The sequence below is a fragment of the Stylophora pistillata genome, chromosome 3 (assembly GCF_964205215.1).
Source record: "Stylophora pistillata chromosome 3, jaStyPist1.2, whole genome shotgun sequence".
Taxonomy (NCBI): domain Eukaryota; kingdom Metazoa; phylum Cnidaria; class Anthozoa; order Scleractinia; family Pocilloporidae; genus Stylophora; species Stylophora pistillata.
In genome coordinates, this window is record NC_142521.1 from 20,009,108 (window position 1) to 20,033,887 (window position 24,780).

A 24,780-nucleotide genomic window follows, 5' to 3' on the forward strand; every position below is an offset into this window, starting at 1 on the left:
GAAGGAGTTCTTTTCCATCCATTGCAATTAGGTAAGAAATATTTTTTTCTAGCATCTGACCTGAAGAAGAAAATGACAGATGAGAAAGAAGTACAAATTTATGCACCTGAATTCTCCAGTGCATGAAGTCTTTTCCATGTTAAATTCTGCAACTGGGACTCCTCTGGCTGCCAACATTGGAGCAAATCCTGCTGCTGGGTAAACCACAGATGATGTACCAACCTGAAAAAGATGATGATTACATCCATTTGGGAAGAAATGGCAGGAGCTAGCAGATTCTTTTCTGGCATAAATTAGATTTTATCATCGGTCAAAATAGATTGGTGGGGTAGAGGAAACAAAGATTTTTGGGGGTGATGTGGGAGAGAGAGGAAAGGGACTTTTGAGGGAGAGGGGAAAGGGAAGGACATTGCAATAAGAGTAACTGACTTGAGCGTGGATATGGTGAACTCATGTTTAAGGGGCAGGAGAGAGGAAAAAGAATTTTTGGGGGTGGGACAGAGGGGAAAGGGACTTTTGAGGGAGAGGAGGAAGGGAAGGACATTGCAATAAGAGTAACTGACATGAGCGTGGATGTGGTGAACTCATGTTTAAGGGGCAGGAGAGAGGAAAAAGAATTTTTGGGGGTGGGACAGAGGGGAAAGGGACTTTTGAGGGAGAGGAGAAAGGGAAGGACATTGCAATAAGAGTAACTGATATGAGTGTGGGTATGGTGAACTTATGTTTAAGGGGTGGGAGAGAGAAAAAAGAATTTTTGGGGGTGGCACAGAGGGGAAAGGGACTTTTGAGGGAGAGGGGGAAAGGGAGGACAGTGTAATGACAGTATCTGACCTGAGCCTAGTGTAATTGCCAAGATTCAAGAGGTTGCAGCTTACTCAAATCCTCAACAACTATAGCGGTGGTGTGGTGTGAGGTGACAATATTCAAACTCTACTTGGCAGATTCAAACTGATTTAAAGGCAGATCAAAGTTCAAGGGTCTAGATCAATTGGTACTGTTTGACATAAAGGGTCATGAAGATAGCCAAGAGCAAAGATCATTGGCCTTAGTAGGAGCAGCAGTAGAAAAAATAGTAGTGGCCGAAGGTGTAGATTAAGTTGTCAGATTGAACTGAAATATGATAACTATTTTTTAATTATTAAAAAATAGTATCTAACCTAGATAATGCTAAAAAAAATGGTATGACTCTTAAGAGACCTAGAACAATGATAAACTGGTAAACTCCTAGTGTGAAATGAAAAGGCACGATAACTCTCTTGTCATATAACTCATTATCAACCAAAGATATACACAACAGTCTAGTACTAAAAACAGAGACCAAGGAAATGCTGATGAATCTGTGACTTCATTAACAACAATAACAAAAAAATAGACTTACATACTTTGGTTGACAATTTGCACCCAAAAATAGCAGACACTTGAGATAGCAGTAGCTTGGATCCTTTTGATTGTAGCAAAGGTAGTGGTGTAGCTTCAACTAACTTTTCTTACTAACTATACTATATTATGTCGCTTGTTGCACCTTTACTGGCTATGATGAGTGAAGAAAGTTGAGGGATTGTTAAAAAAAAAGTGGTGCCCACAATAAGAAGTATTTCCTGGGCAGTAAAGATTCCTTTTCCAGGAAATCTTGATTTTTACTAACGCCTTCATTTTAGATCACATATTTGACTACATAATACCTAAATATAAATCAAAAGGAAGTTTATAGGAAATTAGTAAAATAAGTGGTTAAAAATTAATGTTCTGTATTTCAGAAGTCCTTACCAAAAGACACATATCACACTTTTCCAAAGCGTCATTTGTAGCTTTCAATACATTATGGTCCAGATTTTCTCCAAACCACACCACATGAGGACGGGCCAGTTGTCCACAGTTGGGCTGGACACACCTGAATTGAAAGTGATATTAATCAAATAGATCTATTAGGCATTCGTTACCTACTTTTAATTACTAACACAGCAGTGTACTTTTAAACTTTCTGAACACCCTAAGGGTGTTTGTGTTTGTGTACAGCAGCATTATTGCCCAGTTGTGTTCAGAGCAGTAAGAAAGAATCTTACAATTTGAGAAAGCTGCTGTATAAAATTATAACACTAATAATAACTCCTCACAACATGTATTGCATTTGATTCAAGCACAGGAAGAAAGTCTACCTTGCTCATGCATTGCCCAATGTGGAAGGGATAAATTTAACAACATGTTCATCATTGTTACTTTTGCAATTGCCTTCACATTTGCAGCATTTTGTCAAAATACTGTACTATAGTAATAAAAAGCTTATAACGTAAATTTAATGAGGAATCTGCTATTACTGCTTTATTTTTAGAGGTCAGAATGTACATCATTGTTACTTTTAACATCATTGTTACTTTCGCAATTGCCTTCACATTTGCAGCATTTTGTCAAAATACTGTACTGTAGTAATAAAAAGCTTATAACGTAAATTTAATGAGGAATCTGCTATTACTGCTTTATTTTTAGAGGTCAGAATGTGACCTATTAGGATTAGTATTGATAAACTGAACATCCAGGTGACTACTGTAAAGAATTTTTGACATTATAACTTGAAAAGAGTGTGAATTAAAGGATATATTACTGACAACATCTTAAGAATATAAAAACCTGAAAAGTATAGGCTGGACTACATTGATGAAATGTTAACTTTCTCACCTGGGTAAATCTTTTTCTGGAATTTTTGCATCCTGGGCATCAGGATCTGGGGCTCTGAAATCATTTACATTACTTAACAATGATTAACAAATACAAAGCCAGTGTGAAACTAAAAGATGTACTGGTAAATGTACAGCCAATACAGCCAGTTGAAAAAGAATCAATGAATTTTTTCCTAGTTACATTTTAAGAGCATGAGAAACTATTTTGGCTAAGAAAAAAGAAAAAAAGTCTTGCTGTTTTCCACATTTTCCATTCTGCCTGTCAGTGTACCAAGATGTTGGTGTGAAATGAGTGGTAAGGTAAATAAATTAAATTATGAAATAGTTCAATATTTGCAAAAGAAGAAAGGACTTTCTGTAAACTCTCTGTGAGTCCGCACCATGATTATTATTGTAGTACTCTCTGGACGAGTCCTTAATAAATAATAAATAAAATAAATGACTGCTCATTATCTGCTCAGGCTTTAGTAATATAAACTATACATTAATCTTTTGACTCCAAAGAGTCACTAGCATCTAATTTCTCCTTACAATATCACCCCTGAAGCTCATTAATTATTAAGGTCAGGAGAATAAAGGAATTGATCACCAACTAGAGAAGCTGTTGATTGTAAAACAAACTCTCCCAGTCAGCACCTTAAGTAATGTATAGAGAACAATATGGAGAAAATGCATGCTGAGGTTAGGCTATAAGAGTCAAGACATCACAACTTGTGACGCGACATTTTCATCTGCTAATAGTTGCTTTAAATTAGATGTCCTACTGTGGTGTACTGTGGACATCCGCGACTATACTCAGTGGTCAGGTGACCAAGAGAGTGTGCATGTATGTGAGAAAGAGCGGGAGTTCGAAGGGTGACGGTGTGCTGTTCGAGTTATTGACCTTAGTGGCTACTAGGAATAATACACCTACCCTTTCCCAGCTAAAGCTGGTACAATTGGACTCTTCCTGTTTTCTGTTACATGTCCACATACAGTACATCTTGTCTTAAACAGTGCCCCTGGAAATATGTAATAACAATGTCAGTTGTAGTTCCTGTTGAGGGGTACTGGGAAAATTATTAGGTCATTGAGAGGGTAAATAAAATAAAATACATAGAAATATTAGTACCAGAAATATTAGGTCATTGAGAGGGCAAATATAATAAAATACATATATAGCTTTGAATTCTGTGATTTTACCGAAGAAAAAAAGAAAACCCCTACCGTGAAGTTCTATTACTTCTTTCGTCCCTGCAGCCTGATGTAATCCATCAATATTCTGTGTTATTACGGCGACATTTCTTCCTTGATCTGTAAACTTTTTCTGCAATTCTGCAATAGCATAATGCGCCTTGTTTGGTTGTTTTGTGAGAACAACTTCTCGCCTGTAACTGTAAAACTCCCATACTAATGACGGATTTCTGCGAAATGCTTCGAGAGTCGCCAGATCTTGAGCTCTAAAAGTTCTCCAAAGACCACCGGAGCCTCGAAATGTAGGAACTCCACTCTCCGCACTAGCGCCTGCTCCAGTTAAAACAACAACGTTCTTTGCCTTTTGGAGCAGATCGCGGAACTCTGCCTTGTTATTGCTGGTGGTATGAAAATAGCTTTCAAGCATAGTAATGTTTCGGAAGGTTTTAAAAGCTCTGGAGCATTGACCTACACCTGTTTTAAAGTTCCTAAACACAATCATCAGCGTTTTTCAAGTCTTCTTCCTGAAAACGAAGAGATGACAGGCATTACCAAAACTGATTGGAGATTGGCACTACTGTTTCTAGTCCCTTTCTGTTGAACGTGGTGAAGTCAAAATGGCGGGTCATTTTTCAGGTAAAGTCACAGATTTTCAGATGACAACAGGACTGTTATGTACCGTATAATCCCTTGGACTCCAAAATTACGGACTCTCTTTGTAAAACTCAGGCTGTTGTCTGTCAAAATAGAAGTTTAGCGGTAGTATATATTTATTTGATATGTTTTGGAACACGTGTAACTTGTTTACAACCATCATGTGAACCATTTCATGTCCACACAAGGAAATTCTCGTATAAATTATTGGATTATCGGCCATCCAGACGTCTTTTTTAAACTATTAGTTAGTCAACCAGCTCTATTTTTAACGTTTTACATCATGGAGGGGGAAAAGGGGTGACCCAGTCTGCCAAATTTTCATGAATTTCTGTTCAAACGTACGTAATGAGTACGCGTTCTTCATTACATTACAATGCAGACCAGTTTCCTAGATTATATTCCATCGTTTGGAATTTTTTTTTTTCAAGGCGAGACACATTTCATGTTGCAGTGTCAGCCTGCAACTTCGAAAGCTTTCAAAATAGGAAGCGGTTGTTTCATGCCTTCTGGTTGTTTTAAGCAATCTCAATCTTAGCTACACGTACCTGTAGCAGAGATTTTCCGCAACATGCAAACAGATATCATCTATTTTCCCTTTTTTTGTTTTGTTTTGTAGAGTTTGGTCTACTGCCTGAAATTTGCAAAGCAGTTGAGGACATGGGATGGCTGTAAGCATACAATAATCTTATGACTTCAAGTGTATTTTGAGCTTAAGATGTTCTGCAGGTTTTTATTTAAGCCATGGATAACTTCATATCAACACAATCAAATTTTTCTCTACTGTTTAGTCTTCCAACAGATGTACAAGCTGAAGCCATTCCTCTTATTCTTGGTGGTGGAGACGTTCTTATGGTGAGAACAAATTTGCACTTATTCTGTTGTCTGATTTTTTTTGTTTGTGCAATTTATTGATTTAACTGAACTGTCAGGAATACTTGACAAGAATAAATCTCAAGAGATGTAGACTTCTTTATCTCCTGTGAGGTAATTATTAGCTCCACATTAAGCTGGTCCTGGCACTCTAAAGGCTTGTACTGTTTTATTTCATATAATTGATTAATTTGTTGTTCATTTTGAACCTCCAAAAACACTTTGCTTTCTTTGCAGGCAGCAGAAACTGGACGTGGAAAAACTGGAGTATGAGTTCACTGTTTCTTTTGAATAAATAAAGTTTCTTAGATATTTGTTAGAAAATGTTCACAATAAAAATTTCAAATGAGGTTTGGAAGGCATATATATTCCCTGTTCAACAATATACTGAAGTACCAGTGAGAGTCTTGTACACCTGACAAAATGGTTTGGATACCAGTATTGACAATAGCACATGTTTGGTATGAATTTTGCCATCTTTACTCATCATCGTCAGTTTGTGCATCTGTTTAATTTTTTTGTTTTCGTGGTGATCTTTCCAATTCTGAGCCATTCTTATCACACCTTCGTTTATTAAGCATCTCTGCAGTTTTTCTTTGTAAACTGACTGATTTTTTTTTTCAGTTCAGTGGGTTAATTGTCATAAGGCTGTTTTGTATGTCACAATTGTTAAATCAAAATGTTGGATGTATGAAAGTAATCCACCTTTGATTTCCTTTCAGGCCTTTTCCTTGCCTGTGATTCAGATTGTACATGAGACAATAAGAGAAGCACGAAGTGGCCGTAAGAGTACCAAACCAACATCTGCTGCCCCACCAGATGGTATGGACTCCACACTCGCCACACTTCTAACTAGGAAAAGACAACATTAGTTAGATTAAGGATAACAGACGGTGGTTATTTTGTACATGCAGCAATGTCAATAGAAACCAATAACCAATGATAGCAATGAAATTTGTTTATTTTATTCAAAATTCTGTTGACAATGTTGGTGTTAGCATCTCTTATCAAGCTAAAGAATTTTATAACGTAACCAAAGTAAAGCACGCGCTCTGATTGGTCAATTTAGCGTCCCCCATTTGCCCATTGGTGTACGCTGCTGACGTGAGCAAATGCAAAGACTATTTTTCCGCGCGAGTGCTTGTTTTTTCTGGTCGCGTGAGGTTTGTTAAATAAAAGGAACTCTTTAGCTTCAATGTATCAATGTTATGTTATAAAACAAATGGTAAACACCACAGCGTACACTATTGAGTTATGGATGCACGCAGGAGGTTTGCTAAGCACTCAAGAAGCTAGAGTCGCTCTCGGCTATTGCCTCGAGTGACTCTTACGCTTCTTTCATGCTTAGCAACCTCCTGCGTGCATCCATAACTCAATAGTGTACGCTGTGGTGTTAAACATTTGTTAATTTCACTTGATTCTTGCGGAACTGTAAATCAGATGTATTTATAGAAGTTTAAGATCAAAAGAAGCCAGTGAACACAAAAACCTGACACAATTAAATGTTCAGTTACAAGTTATTCTATACATCTTGCTATAAATAACAGTCCATTTCCATTATTATGATTTATGCCTTGTTTCACATGAAATTACGATTAACACACTCACTTGACTACTTGACATAACTATAGCTCAAAATACATGCAAATGCAATCTAACACACTGAACAAAAAACTAATTAAAAATAAATCTACTTCTAAAAATTGTTAAAACTTTTTTAAATGCCAAAAAATTATATTTAGTCTTAAGCTCTAATTTGTGTTACCTGACATACACACTGATTGAGATTTTCCAACTGATTTTGTAAGCAATTTTGTTTTGCCTTCGTTAATAGTACCAACCAAGTTCAAAATGAATGTGTATGATAGAGATCAGGAGTTTGGTGAGTACCCATCGATCTGAGAAATTTTGGCTACTGTAGAGAATATGAGAAGTTTTTACATCTAGTAATTGAATACTTCAGATGTTGCTTATTGACTGTCACTCCTAAGATCTCTTTGGTACTTCTTCTCAGTGCAATTCTCCTTAGTCCAATTTTGTTATCTTTAGACCATCACAAAAGATGCTTAATTATCAGATTAATATAAGGATATACAATAATGCCTCAAATAGTTATACTTTTCTTGAATGTAAAGATTATGTAAAGTTCCTAGTTGTGCTCATTGATAAAAACTTAACTTGGAAATAATTTATCATACTGACTACATTGCCCCTAAAATTAGCAGGGTTGTTGGAATTATATCATGTTTAAGGCACTCTGTTCCTCTGAATACTTTAATCCAAATTTACCGTTCTCTGATTTTCCCATGTACATACTACAGAATTGCTGCCAGGGGCCAAGCTGCACAGGTCTATCTGAGGAAGGTTTTTATCTTACAAAAACGAGCTCTTCGGCTAATGTTCTTTGTTGGAAACAGATCTCATGCTGTTCCCTTGTTTGTCTCTGCTAATGTCTTACCCCTCAATATGCTTTATTTTGAAACAGTATGTTCTTTTATGCACGACATATCTACCAATTCTGTGCCTCAGAATATCTGTGATCTTTTTACTTATTCATCTGACGTTCATACATACAACAGTAGATTTTCTCATGCTGGTAATTTATATATTAATAAATCAAGACTGAGAATTCAACTTAATTCGTTTTCCATTTTCGGAGCTAGACTGTGGAATTTCCCAAGGCCTGACCTGTGTAAACTTAGAAAAAAACCTTTCAAAATAAAATTCATCAATTTTTACTTGCGGTACTTGGTATTGAGGATGATTATGTTGATGTCTCTACGTTAATGTTCAAAATTACTACTTATCATTAATTAAACTCTAGCAGCTATTATTATTATTATTTTCTTATGTTCTATGTCTTATTATAGGTTCTTGCTCTGCTAATGTAAATCCTAGCTATTTGTGAATATATGTGTAGACCTATCTCTATCTATTTATTTACTTGATTTTAATATTGATGTATTTTGCTAAATTTTATTGAAAGTTATGCAATCTGCCTCAATTAGCGTTGCTACATGCGGGTTGTATAAATTTATAAATCTGTTAAATTTGTTTGTTATAATAAATAAAGGTGTGTGTATAAATAGTGTCTGCCATACAGTTCTTATGATGTTAGTTTGGAGAAATTTGTAGTTTGATCAACTACATTGTAATCCACTAACTTATGTTTTTTCTTAAAGTCTATTCTCACCACTTGTCTGCATTATATTGTACTGATATTGGAAGGATAAAATTCTGTCTCACTCACTTGTGGGAGTTATGTAAAGGGTTGACTGCTTACAACACATGTAATCACGAAGGTGCGCTATATAAAGAAGTCTTCCCTGGGAAGACCTAGGCTCACTTGTCACTCACCGTTGACATGTGCGGGTCAAATTTAAATGCTGGTAGACAAACAAAAGGAGCTAATGAGATATCTATTGTTTACTTCCACCAGCATGGTGGCAATGATGTAACATGCGAACCACCTACTTCGCTCTCAAAATTACCGCCACAAATAAAGACAGTCTCCATTGGAGAAAGGAAATACAAATCGCAAAAATTCTTATATTGTGATGAAGACAAAAAACATTTTGAGGAATGCGCCTGCTTATCACTGCTTTGGATTAGCTATATAGCTCAAGCTGACTTGACTCTAAGAGTTCTACATCACATGATGGTTGATTGACAAATGGTCCAATGGGACCTAAGGCACCTCCTTTTATAGCGCACCTTCGTGTTTAAGATTAATTTGCATTAAATTACGTTCTGTAATGTATGTTCAAGAAAAATTATAGGGTAAGGCAATTAAATGTTTATTATGTGACTGAAGCACAATTTTGATGTAAAGGAAACTGTTGTCATGCTGTATAAACTAGCAAGAAAAATAAGATTTTTTGTGTGAAGTTCAGAAAGCTGAAGCGAGTGTCTTGAAGTTCGTCACTGTCACCTGATACTTACCAAAGTTACTGTATTTCAAGAAGCTTTTTCTAACTCCTGTGGTTTTATATTTATAGCTATTGATGATAAAGGTTATCTGTGTCAGAGTCGCAATCATTTTAAGTGGCAAGGATGCCGTTCTACTTTGGGAGTCAACAAAGGTTTGCATGAGTGTGGATAATTTGATTAGGATGAGCCAATTTTTTAGCTTTTATTTTCCTCAAATAAAAGCTGTTCAAACGAATTGGGAAGTTGCAAGTGGTTAAAACTTTCCTGTTTTCAGTTAGCATCTGGCAATTGCATGTGATGATTCCTGACATACTGAAGACAAATATCTTTTCAGTTCTTTGTAATGATCGCTGGCATTTCACATTAAATTTGTTTGTTTGAATTGATGGATGCATCTCTGAACATCTGCCATGTCATGACAATGACTTTCATTGTTTTCTATCATCTCAGGAATGTATTATTATGAAACAACTGTCACAGATGAAGGGCTCTGTCGTGTGGGATGGGCAACAGACCTGGCTTCATTGGATCTTGGTAAGATGGTTGTTAATTGACTGTCTTATTAAGAAAATTAAAAATAATATTATTATTGGAATAAGGGAAGTGTACATTTTGGAGCTCCATGTAGTTGTGTCATTGGAAAGTAGGATAGTACAGTGGTATGATCACTTGAATCCCATCTCCAAAGCCTGGGTTTAATTTCAGACCTGACTTTACCTAAATGTGGGGTGAGGTTTGTTGTTGTTCCTTGTTCTTGTATCTGGGGTTTTACTTAAAGTTCTCTGATTTTTCATCCCTCAACAAAAATCAACACCACAGTTAAATTACACTTCCACCTGGAATAAATGGACTAAGAACTTATATGTCGGTGCACCACTTTTAAGGTGATTCCTCAGTATTGCATTGCGCATCCTGTATTGAACACCAAAATCACGTAATCAGGTGAATAAGTGTGCACTTTCCAAGAACACCGTATTGTTTTTCAATCAATAGACCAGTTTAAAAGGTACGATGGTCTTAAGCTCTTGCATGAGCAGGGTGACCTATATTTTTTATTGCTTAATTTTTGTGTACAAATTATCCCTCTTAAATAGGAGAAATTGGAAAAAAAATTATCAAAGGGGATAGTTAGAAGTGTGCACAAAGCCTGTTACTAGATGATACAAGTTATGATTTTGAAAGTAATGACTCAAGAAATGTTAGAGTCAATGTCATTTAAAATTGCATAATGTTTTCACAAATTTCATATCAAATTGTTCCATTTGCTTCAGACTTTCTACCAGTCAACTTCTTTCAAGTGTTACTTTAAAAACCCTTGCTTCCAACTACTGCATAATTTACCATAAATCAATGAAATTATACACATGATTAGTGCCATAAATGGCAGGGGTAAAACTGGCCCACCATTTCTCTTAAACAAGTGCAGTGACCTGTCTCTTTTATTGTGTTTTTTGAAACAGATATTGGTAGGGAACATTTAAGGAAAGTTTAAAACAATTTGCTTGATAACTTTTTTTTTGAGGAATCACTTTAAATCAAGTACTTTTATTATTTTAGGTAGTCATGCAGCTAGGGTTATAGTTAATACCAACAAGTTGAGTGCACATGAAGATGATAAAGGCACACATATTTCCAAAATCTTGCTTACTTACTATTTGAATGGTTTCTAGATCTGGATTTGTAAATTGACTTTGGTTTGTTTGTTTGTCTCCAGGGACTGACAAACAGGGGTATGGATTTGGAGGCACAGGGAAGAAGTCATTTGGAAAGCAGTTTGACACTTATGGGGAGCCATTTGGGATTAATGACACACTTGGATGCTATATTGATCTTGATAATGGTTCTGTAAAATATAGCAAAAACGGTACTTGTTATTTTTTGATTTTTTTTTTCTTTTTTTGATTCTTAAGTATATGATTTACTGATAATTGCAGTTTATTTTTATCTGCTTTTAATTTTTTTTAACTGTGGCAGGAGTGGATTTTGGGGAGGCATTTGAAATTAGTCAAAATCTTCAAGGAAGCACCTTTTTTGCAGCAGTTGTGTTAAAGGTAACTAAATAAAAAAAATCACCACTCATGAATATCTAGATGACATGACTCATTATTCATATTATGTTGTTAGCCCTTTATATTAAGCTGAACAAGACTATACAAGACTAGAGTATAATGAAATACATTGATTAATTAATAAGAGGTGTTCATCATATGAAATATCTAAAATCAAGAGGGGCTTGAGATTTTCGCCCTCGCAATTTTGGCTATTTATTAGATCTGCTTTTTGATTTTTGTGCCAGAATACTTCGGCTTTGCAGTTCTAGTGTTAATTGTAGTTTTCAGCATTTTTTTTTTTTTGGTATTTTTTTGGTATTTTTTATTTATTTATTTTTTTGGCATTAGTAATAGTAATCAAAGTTTAATGTCTTTACATGGGGCATGGTTACCCATATTGCCCGAGCCAGAGGCTTAGGTATGAAACGCAAGACAACGACCCACCCATCCCACCCCAGGGGAAGACATCCATCACACAGTAATCTCGTGCATGGGAAATTAACATCTCCTACCCCTAACCCTGCAGGAGACGGGACCTCCATTTATTCATCCCTATCCGAGAAGACTAGAATATCTAAACCATTTCTTGATGTTATAGAAAGGTAGCGTATTCTTCTCAATTATTTCGGACCTTGAGTGTTGGTCCAGCCGGGCCTCAAACCCTCGACCTTCTGCACATCAGTCCAGCGCTCTATCCATTGAGCTAACCGGGAGGCGGTTAGCTCAATGGATAGGTATCTAATGTGGTTTTTGGTATTTTCTATTTGAGTGCTGGTTTCTCTTCTATCTGTGGGGCACATCATAATATGATAAACTCTCAATTCTCTGCATACAATTCTACATACAAGTGTGACTGTTCTCTGACTCATGTTTTCCCATCTGCCCTTGCAATTTACTCAATGTGCTTTTTTCGTTGTCTTGTATTAATGAAAAGACCCTTTTTTGATTAGATTTTTATCTGGACTTGCTGCCCAGCTAGCACTGGCCATATTTAGGCCAGACCAGTTGAAAAAGAATGTCAAGGAAAAAAATGGTTGGTGTTAGATTTTTTGTTAAAACATATTGAGAACATTTTCTTTTTGTCATGCAGAATGCAGAGCTCTCATTCAACTTTGGTGATTCTCCATTTAAATTTCCTCCCAGGGTAAGTACCTTTTAAATCAGCCTTATCTTGTTGATAAGATTTTGATTGCCAAACCCACCAGGCCAAATTAGATGTAGATTGTAGATGTAGATTTATTTATACTCGAAATTTATGGAGCTTGTCAGGCACCTAGCCTAGATAGCTAATGAATCGAGTAGAAAATAAGTGAAATATAATACTAAAAAGTTACAATAAAAGTTCAGAGATAATAAGTAAAATATAAGGTTAACTAATTAGTTAATTAATTAATCAAGCAATTAATAACATTATAAATACACTAATATAGCTATATACATGCTACAAAAAAGATAGGATACTAAAACTACATCCAGAGTAAAAATTACATTAAGTCTAAGAGCTACAAAGGGTACAGTTACATACGTCAAAAGTAATTTTCCTGATACGTCTTACAAACTCTTTTAGTGTTCGTGAAGTTCTTAAGTCATTATTTAAAGAGTTCCAGATTTTTGGACCAAAGTACCTGAAAGTATTTAGCCCATGCTTAGTAGTGTTGACTCTGGGTTGTACAAGAATCAGTTCGCCACATAGGTTGTATGAGGAATGTTAGATTAAAAGAGAGAGGAATGTTAGATTAAAACCCACAAGAATTATGACAGGAATCTTTCCATCTACAACACTAGTCTGTTACTCTGACATTCATTCCAGGGTAGATATATAGGACTTTCCAAAGCACCACCTGATGCTGTGAGTGCCTCGAACATCAAAGGAGGTATTTTGTCTCAAGGAGAGTGACACTTTAGACAATAAATTTCTTAATTTATCTCCCCATTTTTAACATATGTATGGGAAATTACCTCTTCCCCTGGTTCAAGATTCTAAAGAATCTCTTGACCCTTTCAAAACTACCCTAAAATGTGCTGAAAAGTACAAAATTGTGTCCAGAGTCATAATTCCATGTATACTTCTTAATCATAGGGATAAAAATTATCTGTTCTTAGAGACATCTTGCACAATCCTGTTCAATCCTGATTGGATTTCAACTGGGAAATTTGTGCTCAAAAGGGTTATTGTGGAGCTCTGAAAACCATTTACTCCCGAAATATATCCATTTTCATTTGGGATCAGGAAATAGAAGAAAAGAACAAAAACAAGGACAATTAGTGTGATTGCATACAGTTAAGCTTTCTCATGGCTCATCAGCTTGTTTTTAAGGACAAAGTCACATTACAGAAACATTTTTTTGATGCTAAGGCTTTTCTGGATTTCACTCTTCGTGTGCAGAATAGTTCCATGTGGTATACAAGGCTTAGGGTTAGCTTGCTGGCTGACTTTTGATTTTTTCCAATCTTGTTTTTGATAAAAGGAGCACAGACCAAACCTGGCAAGTTTAATAACAAATGTAGTCCATCAGCCATCATAATGGAGGTAACTGTACTCCCCGCTGTCCTTGTAAGCCTTCACCTTGTGTAATGAATGGGCTATGTTGAAGAGGACAAGTTGAAACCTCTTGATCTCCTTCAAAGACACTACATTGTGACATGCCATACTCTTTATGATAGCATGAAGGAAACCATGGGATTTTAGTTTGATGAGACAGAAAAACAAAAATGGAAGGGATAAACCAAATAGGAATTGGGATGATTTTTGAAACTATGATTTACTTAGCGTCACTGATTTAACTCTGTGAAGCAATGTAAAAAGAAATAGTGACAAATATTTTCTTAATTTTTCCCTGGTTTTTGCTTCTTCTTTAATTTATCCCTCTTTCTTTCTCAAATTATTGTGCGTAATTATGAGTGAATACGATTACTGGTATGTCAGCTTGGAAGTAGTTGTCTTACTCTAAATTTTTACCTAGTTTCCAAATGCTACTCAAGAGTAAATTAAGCAGTTTACAATTAATAAACGTGGCTGCAATGTGACGAATTGAATTTCAAATTCTTAGACCAAAAGCACTATCGTGGACTTACCATTCCTCCCAGTAAATTTTGTTCTTTTCCTCCTTCTCATTAGCCATCTAGAGAATTAGCCCAACAGGTGTGTATACTCGATCAAGATCATTTATTTCTTTACAGGAAGCTTTCTAATAATTAAGTTTCTTTTTAGATAATTATAACTGTACAGTGTTCAACGCTGATTATGGGGGTTGGGTTTATCTTCTGCATCAGTGTGTGCATCAATAATTTACATAGATTCTTGTGGATGGAAATTCATAAAAAGTATTGAAAATGAATATCAACAACCCCAAGAAGTGCATTCGTAGCAGATTTCTTAATGTATTCGTTACTTCTATTAAAAATATATCTTTGCGTTACCTGTCTAGACCCATGATCAGGTATCATTGTTCAGGAAGCACTTACCAAGTCCACAAGTCAAGTAAGCTTCGCTGTTAATTTTTCTATGTCTTCTTTGATTTAACGCTCAGTGTTGTTGTATTACTACAGGATGATATATAGCAAATTCTTTAACTTTTATTTGTTTTTACTACAAATGTTGCAGTCAGTGAACTCATTACTGAATTCATCACAAAGTGGGATCATTTGTTACAAGTGTCCTGTGAACTGCTAGGATCAATAATGCCAAATGTTTTTAGTATAGAGATAGAACATGAGAGATGATGATTATCTTAGACAACAAGAGATGTCAATATTTCAGGCGTGACGATAGCACGTCAAAATATTGCCAAATTACAGCACTGGACAGCATCTCATTGATATATCCAACTATTTCTAATTGCAGAGAGGTGCTTTTGATCGGAGGAGAGAATGTGAAGGCACAAATTCAGACACTGAGTGAGGGGGTAAGAGTACGGTGATTGTTTTGCAAACCAAAACCAACTTAGGAATCACAGCAGCCAATCACAAGAGTGATCGTCGTTCTCTCTTGCAATAGCTAATCAGAACGCGAGAAAATATCTCACGGATCCCATGAGAATTCAAGCAAGTACACGAGAACGGGAAAACATTAAGGACCAAGTCACGTGGACATAGTTTTGTATCTGATTGGTTGAAATGGCGGCGCGAGGTGTCTGGACCAATCACGTGGTGAAGTAAAGTAGAACCAATTCCAAAGCAATCCACGATTACTTCCGCAACTCGATTTAAAGTCTTCTACCAAAAAGGAGGCATTTTGAGTGACCCTTCTAAGGTATTCTCACCTGCCTCATCTCCTCTCTTTGTTTTATTTCTTACTTGAACTGTAGGTGGACATCTTGACCGGAACACCTGGAAAGCTCGATGATTTCATTTCAACTGATAAAATCAGCCTTTCTCAGGTAAATATACCCACCTCTTTACTGTATAATTTTTTTTCCACCAGGTTTCACATCTACTGCATTTTTATAGTGTTCTTCACGAGTAACTTGTGTAAACAATCCTTTCACTTTTTCTGTCAGGGGAAATGAAAAACTTCATATGCAATACACCAATTCTGTTATTAGGCTGGCGCAATAAAACGCCAACTGCTTTACGTAAGAAGGTAATTTGGTTTTATCAACTGAGTTGATAATCTAAATTAGCCATAGCAAAGCTGACGCTTCAGAGTCAAGTTCAAAATTGCGCATAAAATCGTAGCCGATCCTTATCTCTTCTTTCGACTTAAGGGCTTTTTCGATAGGGTGAGTTGTCAATAATTTCTGATTACATTCCTTTTCAGGTTCGCTTTTTCATTTTAGATGAAGCGGTAAGCATGTATCTATAATCTTTCAGTCATTCATTATTTCTTTCTTTCTTTCTTTTTCTCTCTGTCGTTTCCTTCCAAACTCGATCATTCGTCTTCCTCAAGTCCCTTTCTTCTTTCTTTTCTTTTTTTTTTTCTTTCGTTTCTTTGTTTACTTCTTCAATCATTCTTCCTTCATTTATGCATTGCCTTGCTCATAATCATTTAAACTTTCACCTGTCCTAAATTCAAGCTTATCTCTTTTGATTATTTTGTTTGATCAAATATTTTTTGAATGATACTTCAAATCTTGTCAACCGTTTCACTCTCAAGATAACAAGTAATTCTCTTTACCGTCTGCTATACAATTCTTATAATGTTATTTGGAAGAATTTGCCATTGGATCAACCAATAATCCCCCTGTCTTGCTCGCTCATGGGTGACAAAGAGTTAAAATTCTTACCTAAAATGACACGCAGCCACATTATGTCGGTATCTCTTTTATTTTGATTAGGATGGTTTGCTGGCACAGGGAAATCGAGAGCTAATCATGAGAATCTTTAAAAAGATTCCAAAAACGAGCCCTGACGGTAAACGGTTACAGGTAAATTATTTTACTCCTCTGTTTACTTTCAGTTCTTATATTGACAGAGGTGAGAATTGTACTAGGGAAAAAAAACACACAATTCGAAATGATGGATTCAAATACTGAACGAGGCTTAGCCTAGTTCGGTCAGAGGAACTTCAACTCCAACCTAAAAAGAGCGAGTTTACTTATCTGCGACTTTGCGACGAAAAAAAGTCTCTAGACTAACCTTTTCGACACAATATTAAAACTGATTGATTTGCATTGAAAGACTGAGAGTTTATTAATAAGAAACAAGAGCGACAGCGGCGAAATGGTTTTGATTATCAATGGTTTGCTGTCCAAATTACGATGGATACAAGTTGACATAGCATTCAAGGTACATATGGGATTGTCTGAAGTCCGAAACATAACACCAACCTTCAAAGAGCATGAAATGTAGGGAAAGAGCGTTAGAAGTGTTGTAAGTAATTAACTCATGGAGATTGTACGTTATAGGCCATAAATGCACTCTGGTCAGTCAATGAGAAAGTAGAGTTTCTTCCTTCGCTCGAAATTTTGTATCTGTGCGATTGTTTTCCGTTGCGTGCAAAATTGATAAAAACCTTTTCCATTCTGTTTGACAGATGATCGTGTGTTCGGCAACCCTTCACTCAGTGGAAGTGAAAAAGTTAGCTGTGAGTATTTTTCTAATCTTTTCATTCAAATTTAACTCTCAGTTTTACGCGGAAGTTTTTCCTCTTCAAAGTTTCCAGCCATCGTCGTTACAATTGAAGGTTGATGAAAATGTTGATTTTTTATCAAGTTTTTCCACTTATCCCTACCTCGATAACAAGCTGCTGATTATGAAATGCGCCTGCGCTCCTCTCTTGAAAGCATTCTTTGGCGGAAATTGAGCGTCCATATCACCTAAATGCCTTCACCTGTGTATGAGTTCTTTAAGGTTCTAAAACGTCCTAAGCACATCCTAATTTAGAATGATGTAATGACAGCTTGTTGACGTCTATTGCAATTTTTATTGCTATTTTTGGCTTGTGTCAAAACTTAAATTTACTGCCGTGTATAGTCTCCACACTGAAAGAGGGTATTTCTCATCCAGGATAGAATCATGCATTTTCCAACCTGGGTTGACCTCAAAGGAAAGGATAGTGTGCCAGAGACTGTTCATCATGTGGTAAATATCTAAAAACAGGGCTCATGTAATAACCATGCTCTTTATTTTGGTCACTTTTTCCTCCTCTTCTGAAGTTGCAGCATTTTCGCTGAACGTTGCCCACAAGGTCCATTTGGAAAGTTTTGCAGGATTTGTAAATGGGATGACGACTGTGCATCGGGTTTCATCAAACAGTTAAATCCTAAGATTTTGCATTAAGATTCCATGCATTTCCCTGTAAATTGTTAGGGAGGGTTAGGCGTCACAGAAAGATAATTCTTGTCACCTGAAAAGATTTTGTGTGTTGATATTTTATGGAGAAATTGCTCCGTTATCAGTTCTAGATTTTGAGAGGTCAAAGACCATTTTTCTACGAATGATGGTTTGGAAAGAAAGGAGACTCAAAGAGTAAACGAGGGAAGTTTCTCCTCAGTGCAACAGTTTGTCGTTGCAGACTTTTGAAGTATTTTAGTCCTTCACCTTAAAGTATAAAGCTGTTAATTCTCGCTTTGAAAATTTGCTGCTATTTCAAGACGATTGAATCATTGCTAAGCACCACTTTATTCTCATGAATTACCGGCATGCAATCTCCTTCGCAACCTTTCTTTGGGGTGTCACGTAGAGCTCAGACTGCTGTTGGAGTGAGCGTTACGTAACATCTCAAAGAATAGCCGCGTAGGAGAACAGAGGTTGTTTTTGGAAAGCAAAGGGTAAAGAAGCACAGCAGATCTTTTGTTATTTCCGTGGCAGGTCTGTCGTGTGGATCCTAGGGTGGACACTTCGTGGCAACAACTCAGATCTGCAGTTAAGGTTTGTTATGTGAGAATTCTTATTGAGGTCCTATCCACTAATACCGACTTGTAGCTTTCATCTCTGTAGCAGCCGTGATAATTCTTTGTCTGCTTATGCCTGATTTAAAAGTGTGCTCTGCGGTTTTAAAGGAAAGCAAATTAAGTTTTAAAAAATGCGTCAACTCTGTTTAATTCATTTCTGCTAGAGTATGGCCGACCTCTGGCCTCGTGTGCTGTACCTATTCTTCACGCATGCGCGTACAAAATTTGAGTTCCCGCACTCTAGGAACGAAGTATTTCTCTTTTGGTAGTTACTCTATACTTTTCCTTGCTTCAGACTGACGGAATTCACGCAATGGACAAAATAAAGCCAGGCAGTCAGAGTCAAGGTAAGAGAATTTAAAACTTCCCGTGTAGGGATTGATTGCTGTAATGTTGCAAATTGTGTGCAATTTTCTTCTTGCAGAATCTTTGTCTGAAGCTGTCAAGGTTCTGAAGGTTGGGTACCTCGTCAAAGCTATCCAGGAACACAAAATGGACCAGGCTATCATTTTCTGTCGTACAAAACTGGATTGTGACAATGTGGAAAACTATCTGTTAACCTTGGGAGGAGGTAGGTACATACGAGAGACAGAATTGCTAATAAATCCCTTTTCACTTTGCACTGATTGCAACACCCACCGAAAGAACGAGGGAGATATGCGCGACCCGTTCCCAGTCCCTTTCCCTTTACTCTGCTCTTCCGTAGCGTATCGATTGCTAACTGGACGCCTAAAACAGGCTAATTGTTGATGTTGTTGTTGTTGTTGTTATTATTGTTTCGCTAACTGTTATTTCAATATGTCGTTCAACTAATCTCTTCACTCCTACCCAGGTCCAAATGCCATGGTCAACGAATATTCTTGTGTGTGTCTCCATAGTGACAGACCTCCAAAGGAAAGAAAAGCGAACCTCGAGTCGTTTAAGGTAGTAGAAGCCGATTAGGAAAAAAAATAAGGTGCAAGTTAGTGTAGGGGCACATCACTGCTGAAGCCAGCATTGGTTTCCAGAGCGACTGTGAGTTATTCTTCATGTATTACAATTCTCTCCGGAGAGAATGCTATTACGGGAAAATGTCCCTGACAATTTGTTTGATCTTGTGATTAAAACTCAGCAGCTCATTTTGGACACAAACAGACACGCCACCTCTAGAAATACTCGAAGAGCGCTTATGTCTCTACAATGTCTACTTGTAAACCCATATTCGATGCATTTTTCCTGGCAAGGAAACCTAATGCTACGGCTCCTCTCATGCGAAAAAAAGAACTTTGACAGTCGTGTGAACAAGTGTTTTCTTCTTTATCCTTGTTTTTTTTCAAACATTATTTCAATTTTCACGAACGTTTATGCACTGTGCTCAGTAACCATTAGCAGATGTCTCCATGAATGCTGAATATGGCGTATTTATTAAAAACTATTTATTTTCATCGTCAGATTGCGGAATAAAGAATTTCTTTTTCGGTGAAAGGGGTCTTAAGGAACAACAACAACAATTGCTTTTTGATCATTGAAAAGCTTACCAAAGATGAAAGACAGAGTTGATTTTTTGGAATCTTCAATCTAAGGGCGATTAAGTGTGGCGTATTCTTTTATTTCATTTTCTTTTAATACGTAGGATGGCGAGGCAAGATTTCTAATCTGTACTGACGTGGCAGCGAGGGGTATCGATATTTCTGGTGTACCTTATGGTAAATATACCTATTAATTCCACATTTTGGAAAATGTTTGGTGGAAGCATGCACAGAATTTCTCTGAACTTGCCGCGGCACGACCAAAAACATCCTTGAAAACAGTTGAGAGTTTGATATCATTGGTGAACCAGTGTATAGTACTGCAATTGAAAATTGGAAAAATTTGGTCAATCCACCACGTCTGTTGGTTTTCAAGAGTGTTTTCAAAGAGGGTGGGGAAGAGACAATTTAACTTGCCGCTTAATGCTGAAAGGACGGGTCAGAATGAAATTTGTAGTTGTCCGCCGATATTTATGGGGGGAGAGGAAGACGGAAAACCGAACACACTGGTGCAACAACACACTATCGGTCTCTTGTGGCCTCGGGCCAAGAGAATATGAACAGTTGATATTTTCTTGCCTCAGGCCAAAGTTTCTCTTAGGGCTCCAATAAGGAAAGACTGTTCTCTTACTATCTGCCGTTGATACACAGCTGGAAGATAGCGAGGTGAAATGACATTTTACTTGGCAAATCACCGTTACCACCACTTTGTTGTTGTTGTTCTTTGCTTGTTTATTTGTTTGTTTTTTGTCTCTTTCGTCAGTCGTGAATGTAACATTTCCAGACGATGAGCAAAACTACGTGCACAGAATTGGACGCGTAGGAAGGGCAGAAAGGTAAGTTTATATCGTTTTTAGACCAGAAACGGTTGGTAATATCTCTAGTAGAGTAGAGTGAAACTGCCAACATAGGGGATGGTTTTGATGGAATGAGAGCGATCATAACAGTTTGCATGTATCAGCTGTGAACGGATATTGTGAGTAGGCTGCGCAGTTATGTGGTTTAGAACGTTTACTTTGAATTGAAGAAGTCGCAGTCCAACGTTCAAATCCTTCAGTGTTCGATTTCATCTGCGCCGCTCGTTTTTCTACCACTCGTTTAGACTCGTGCACCCATACATTCTTGTAGCGAGCCAGTCAGTGTAGTGGCAGGCAGTCCATCAGTCAGTTCGTAAGTAAGTCAGTCGGTCGGTCCGTCCGTCCGTTAGTCCGTCCGTTAGTCCGTCAACGATGCAGGTGGACATGCTGTGAATTAGTTAATCAGTTAGTCAGCCGATCAGGCAAGCAGGCGGGCAGTCAGTCAGGAACGAAGGCCAGCAGTTAGATGGGTAGGTAAGCTGGTAATCGGAAGTCAGTCAGTCAGCCACTCATCCGTCGGGCCAACTGTCTTGACGTACTGTATGAACATTTCTTCTCAATTTTGCTACTTGTAGCAAAGAGACTTGAATCTATTCTTTGTCTTGCAGGATGGGTCTGGCAATTTCACTCGTCTCAGAAATTAAAGAAAAGGTAGTGTTAAGTTTACAACTCATTAATTTATGCCCACTTACATCTGAAAAATATTTTCGTGTGAACAAAGAACTTTCACTTTTGCATTCATCCGATTTCCAACTTGTTTCAAACTCTTCAAGAACTTAGTGACAATATCAGTTGTTTAGAAAAGAAAAAAACTGATAAAAGTAGCTTTTTCGCCGAAGGGAACTCGTTCTTACATCGTTCTCGACTATAGTAGTTAAAATAGTGATAATAAAATACGGGCATGATTGGGTAAGTGACTACGGCCAGGCTATTTGTTTTATCTTTGTATATGCGTGCTCTTCAGGTATGGTATCATACCTGTCCCAATCGTGGTAAAGGATGCAACAACACGCAGCTTAGGGATAAAGGGGGCTGTTCAATATGGTACGACGAGAAAGAGGTAAGTACCCTGCAACAGACCCTTGCACATCTCAACTTGGTTTGACACAATATTCTCCTAGGCGACGCCTTTGACCTCTTCCTTTGTATAGGGCGGCATGATGCACTTAACAATAATCTCAAAAGACAAAACACTTGCAAATGAGCCAATCGCATGTCACCTATCTGGGTAATTTGCAATGGTAAGCGCCCCCTCATTGGCACAATTTCAGGTGGGGAATCCAGACAAACCCAGGCCCATAATGCACTTTTGTCCTATCACTTTTTTTATTTCCCAGGGAGCCTTCTCTTTCTCTCATTCTCTCTTTCTCTCTTTCGCCCTTTCTCTTTTTCCCAAGGCTGGGATCAAACCATTCCCATCGGACTTTCTGTACTTGTTCCTCCATTCAATATACTGCTCCTCCTTTTGGAATCGAGTGAAGCTCCGTGCGAATGCAATTCTGTTTACCGTGATTTTTTTTTTCTTTTCTTTTTTTTTTAATTTTGTGCCTCGAAAGTAACACCTGGAGCCTTGTTCTCTGAACCGAAACTTCGGTCGGAAAGGAGTTTGTGTCGGATGCTTAGTTTAGAACAATGTAGTGAAAGGGAAAGAAAAATTTGCAAATTTTGCGGTCGCACTTGCCAACAGGATCCTTCACTTTCTGAACTCTGGTAACTATCCGAGTGTCTTATTTGAGTGTTCGTCAAGGTAGATGTGAGACAGAAAATTTACTTGAGGGTGGTATAGTACTCTTTTTGCCACAGCTGAAATGACTGCCCAGGAGTGGATGGCAGTGGTCAGCCATAATGTAGCTCTGCGAGGTGATCTCTTTAGGTCATCTCTTTAGTTCTATTTTGATAAACACTCTTAGATGTTTTCTTTGGCATAGTATCTAGCGGCCGTGGAGGATCATCTGAAAGAGACAATCTCTTGCATAGAACCCAACATGAAAGTTCCCCGTAACGAGTTTGATGGTAAAGTCACCTACGGCAAGAAACGTAGAGGAGCGGGTAAGTGTAACTTTTCGTGATTTTGTTGTTACTCTTTCGAAAAAAAGGGCACGTCTGAAGCCGTTATTAAGGAGATGAACTTAAGTTTTAACGTAATTAACACATTAGGAAGAGTGTTGCATTCATTGTGAAAGTAACTAATGGCTGATCACATTGAAACTCCACTCAGAGGACCCCCTTGGTACTTGATAAATGCCCCCTGAATAATGGTGTCCCTTTTATGGAAGTAACTGTCACAAAGGCGCTTATTTTCTGTCGGGAAAAAAGGGTGTGTCCCATGACAGTGGTACTCCCCAAGCAAGTTTCCAAGAGTACATTCTGATAAGTTTTGATTTTCTCCAAGTCCGGCCCTGCCCTTCCTCGAGGAGAAATCACCCCTCTATTGGGTATATATCGTTTAACGTAAGTTCTTCAAGTGGCTGTCGTCTTTAAAATGAATGATTCGTTATTCCTTCGTTTGTTAGGGCCCATCTTTGAGTCACACACCGCTGAACTCGCGCCATCAGTCAGAGAACTATCAGAAATGGAGTACAAAGCACAGACGTCCTTCTTAACTTTACAGCACAAAAAATGGATGAAACATTAAGATGTCTTCATCTTTAGTCTACAATACACTGCCTGCGATACATTGTTTCCTGTACTCCCCACTCCCCATTCCCCATTCCCTATTCCCCATTCTGCATTCTCCACTTCCCCCCCACTCCCCACTCCCCACTCTCCACTCCCCACTCCTCACTCCTCACTCTCCTCTTTGTTCGTACTCAAATGAAGGAAGAGAATGGGAAAGTCTGAAATAAACCAGAGGAAAAACAGACATTTCAAGTAGAGCTTAAAATAGTTGTTTGGGAAGCCTAAGTTGAGATGGCGGAAGAGAAACTCTTGACATGCGCATTGGGATATAGCGTTGTGTTGAGTTTTACTGGTCAATAAGAACTTGTCAGACTGGCTCTTTCTCTTCTCATGGAGACGTTTCGATAAGAAGTAAGGTGATGTGAAGAATTGCCTGTTGACAATATTGTATACCACGAAAAAAGATGATATATTTAAGAATTAGATGACGTTACGTTTTCGTATCATTTGAATAAAAACAAAATTCAAATAAAGCTATTGTCGGATGATGCAGTCATTTGTCTTAATCATGGTTACAAGTAAACAAAACTTTCATTTAATGTATGTAAAAAAAAAAAAACTTCACTAACGCGACCGAGTCAACATGAAATACCTTTTTCAACATACCTCTTTGAATGACATCTTATGCCCTATCCTTACTTGAACAACTTTTAATTTAGTCATCGTCCCATTGAGAGCTTGTTTTGACTTCTTAACGTCTCAATTTGAATGAGATAGGGACCTTCCACAGTTACGACGTCGACTCTGAGGAAAATATCGATTCATAAATCCATTTACATTTGCTCCAAGATTTTTCCAATGGTTTAATGACTTAACTTCCCATTTTGGCATCCAGCCTAACATGACGGTGTCGTGGAGTTCCGAGCAGAAACTATAGTAATTTCCTGTTGCAGTTTCTGCTCCCGGACTACGCATGATCATCGAGGGATTTCGCAATGATATTTTGCAGAGGACAGCCAGGGAATTCAACACAGTTTCAACACAAGGGTCAAGCTATAATTCTACCCTTAAAGATCATATTTTTTATTCCAATCATTTCTGATCGC

The 24,780-nt window shown here is 37.4% G+C and overlaps 2 protein-coding genes across 6 annotated transcripts in view; one reads left to right on the forward strand and one right to left on the reverse strand.

Annotated features, from left to right (window-relative positions):
* The window catches only part of LOC111330677 (NAD-dependent protein deacylase sirtuin-5, mitochondrial), a 23,277-nt gene extending 18,865 nt beyond the window's left edge, over positions 1 to 4,412 (reverse strand). For all 5 annotated transcript variants that reach the window (XR_015999330.1, XR_015999329.1, XM_022935577.2 and 2 more), the window contains exons 1-5: positions 3,882 to 4,412; positions 3,589 to 3,676; positions 2,674 to 2,727; positions 1,768 to 1,891; positions 107 to 222 (exon numbers count right to left, since the gene is read on the reverse strand). Coding sequence is in view for 3 of the 5 variants with exons in the window: in XM_022935577.2 (XP_022791312.2) it covers positions 107 to 222; positions 1,768 to 1,891; positions 2,674 to 2,727; positions 3,589 to 3,676; positions 3,882 to 4,350 (851 nt within the window). In the remaining 2 variants the exon portion in view is untranslated. The remainder of the gene's footprint in view (positions 1 to 106; positions 223 to 1,767; positions 1,892 to 2,673; positions 2,728 to 3,588; positions 3,677 to 3,881) is intronic.
* Positions 4,413 to 4,431: 19 nt separating this feature from the next.
* LOC111330707 (ATP-dependent RNA helicase DDX1-like) lies at positions 4,432 to 24,226 on the forward strand. The gene is made up of 31 exons (XM_088755193.1): positions 4,432 to 4,484; positions 5,122 to 5,173; positions 5,294 to 5,357; positions 5,613 to 5,642; positions 6,098 to 6,197; positions 7,210 to 7,257; positions 9,374 to 9,457; positions 9,756 to 9,839; positions 11,020 to 11,169; positions 11,280 to 11,356; positions 12,447 to 12,500; positions 13,167 to 13,230; positions 13,825 to 13,886; positions 14,475 to 14,498; positions 14,785 to 14,837; positions 15,201 to 15,261; positions 15,664 to 15,735; positions 16,116 to 16,142; positions 16,633 to 16,722; positions 17,331 to 17,381; positions 17,804 to 17,878; positions 18,608 to 18,667; positions 18,986 to 19,037; positions 19,115 to 19,261; positions 19,523 to 19,614; positions 20,303 to 20,375; positions 20,962 to 21,034; positions 21,664 to 21,706; positions 22,020 to 22,115; positions 22,984 to 23,104; positions 23,569 to 24,226. The coding sequence occupies exons 1-31, from the start codon at positions 4,466 to 4,468 to the stop codon at positions 23,688 to 23,690; spliced, it is 2,220 nt and encodes a 739-aa protein (XP_088611319.1). The 5' UTR covers positions 4,432 to 4,465; the 3' UTR covers positions 23,691 to 24,226.
* Positions 24,227 to 24,780: the final 554 nt, after the last annotated feature.

What these genes read in the sequence shown, in the direction of transcription:
- LOC111330707 (XM_088755193.1), top strand. An exon ending in TGATAGAGATCAGGAGTTTG is followed by an intron (nt 7,258 to 9,373) that starts GTGAGTACCCAT and finishes TTATATTTATAG; the next exon opens with CTATTGATGATAAAGGTTAT. An exon ending in CGCGTAGGAAGGGCAGAAAG is followed by an intron (nt 21,035 to 21,663) that starts GTAAGTTTATAT and finishes TTTGTCTTGCAG; the next exon opens with GATGGGTCTGGCAATTTCAC.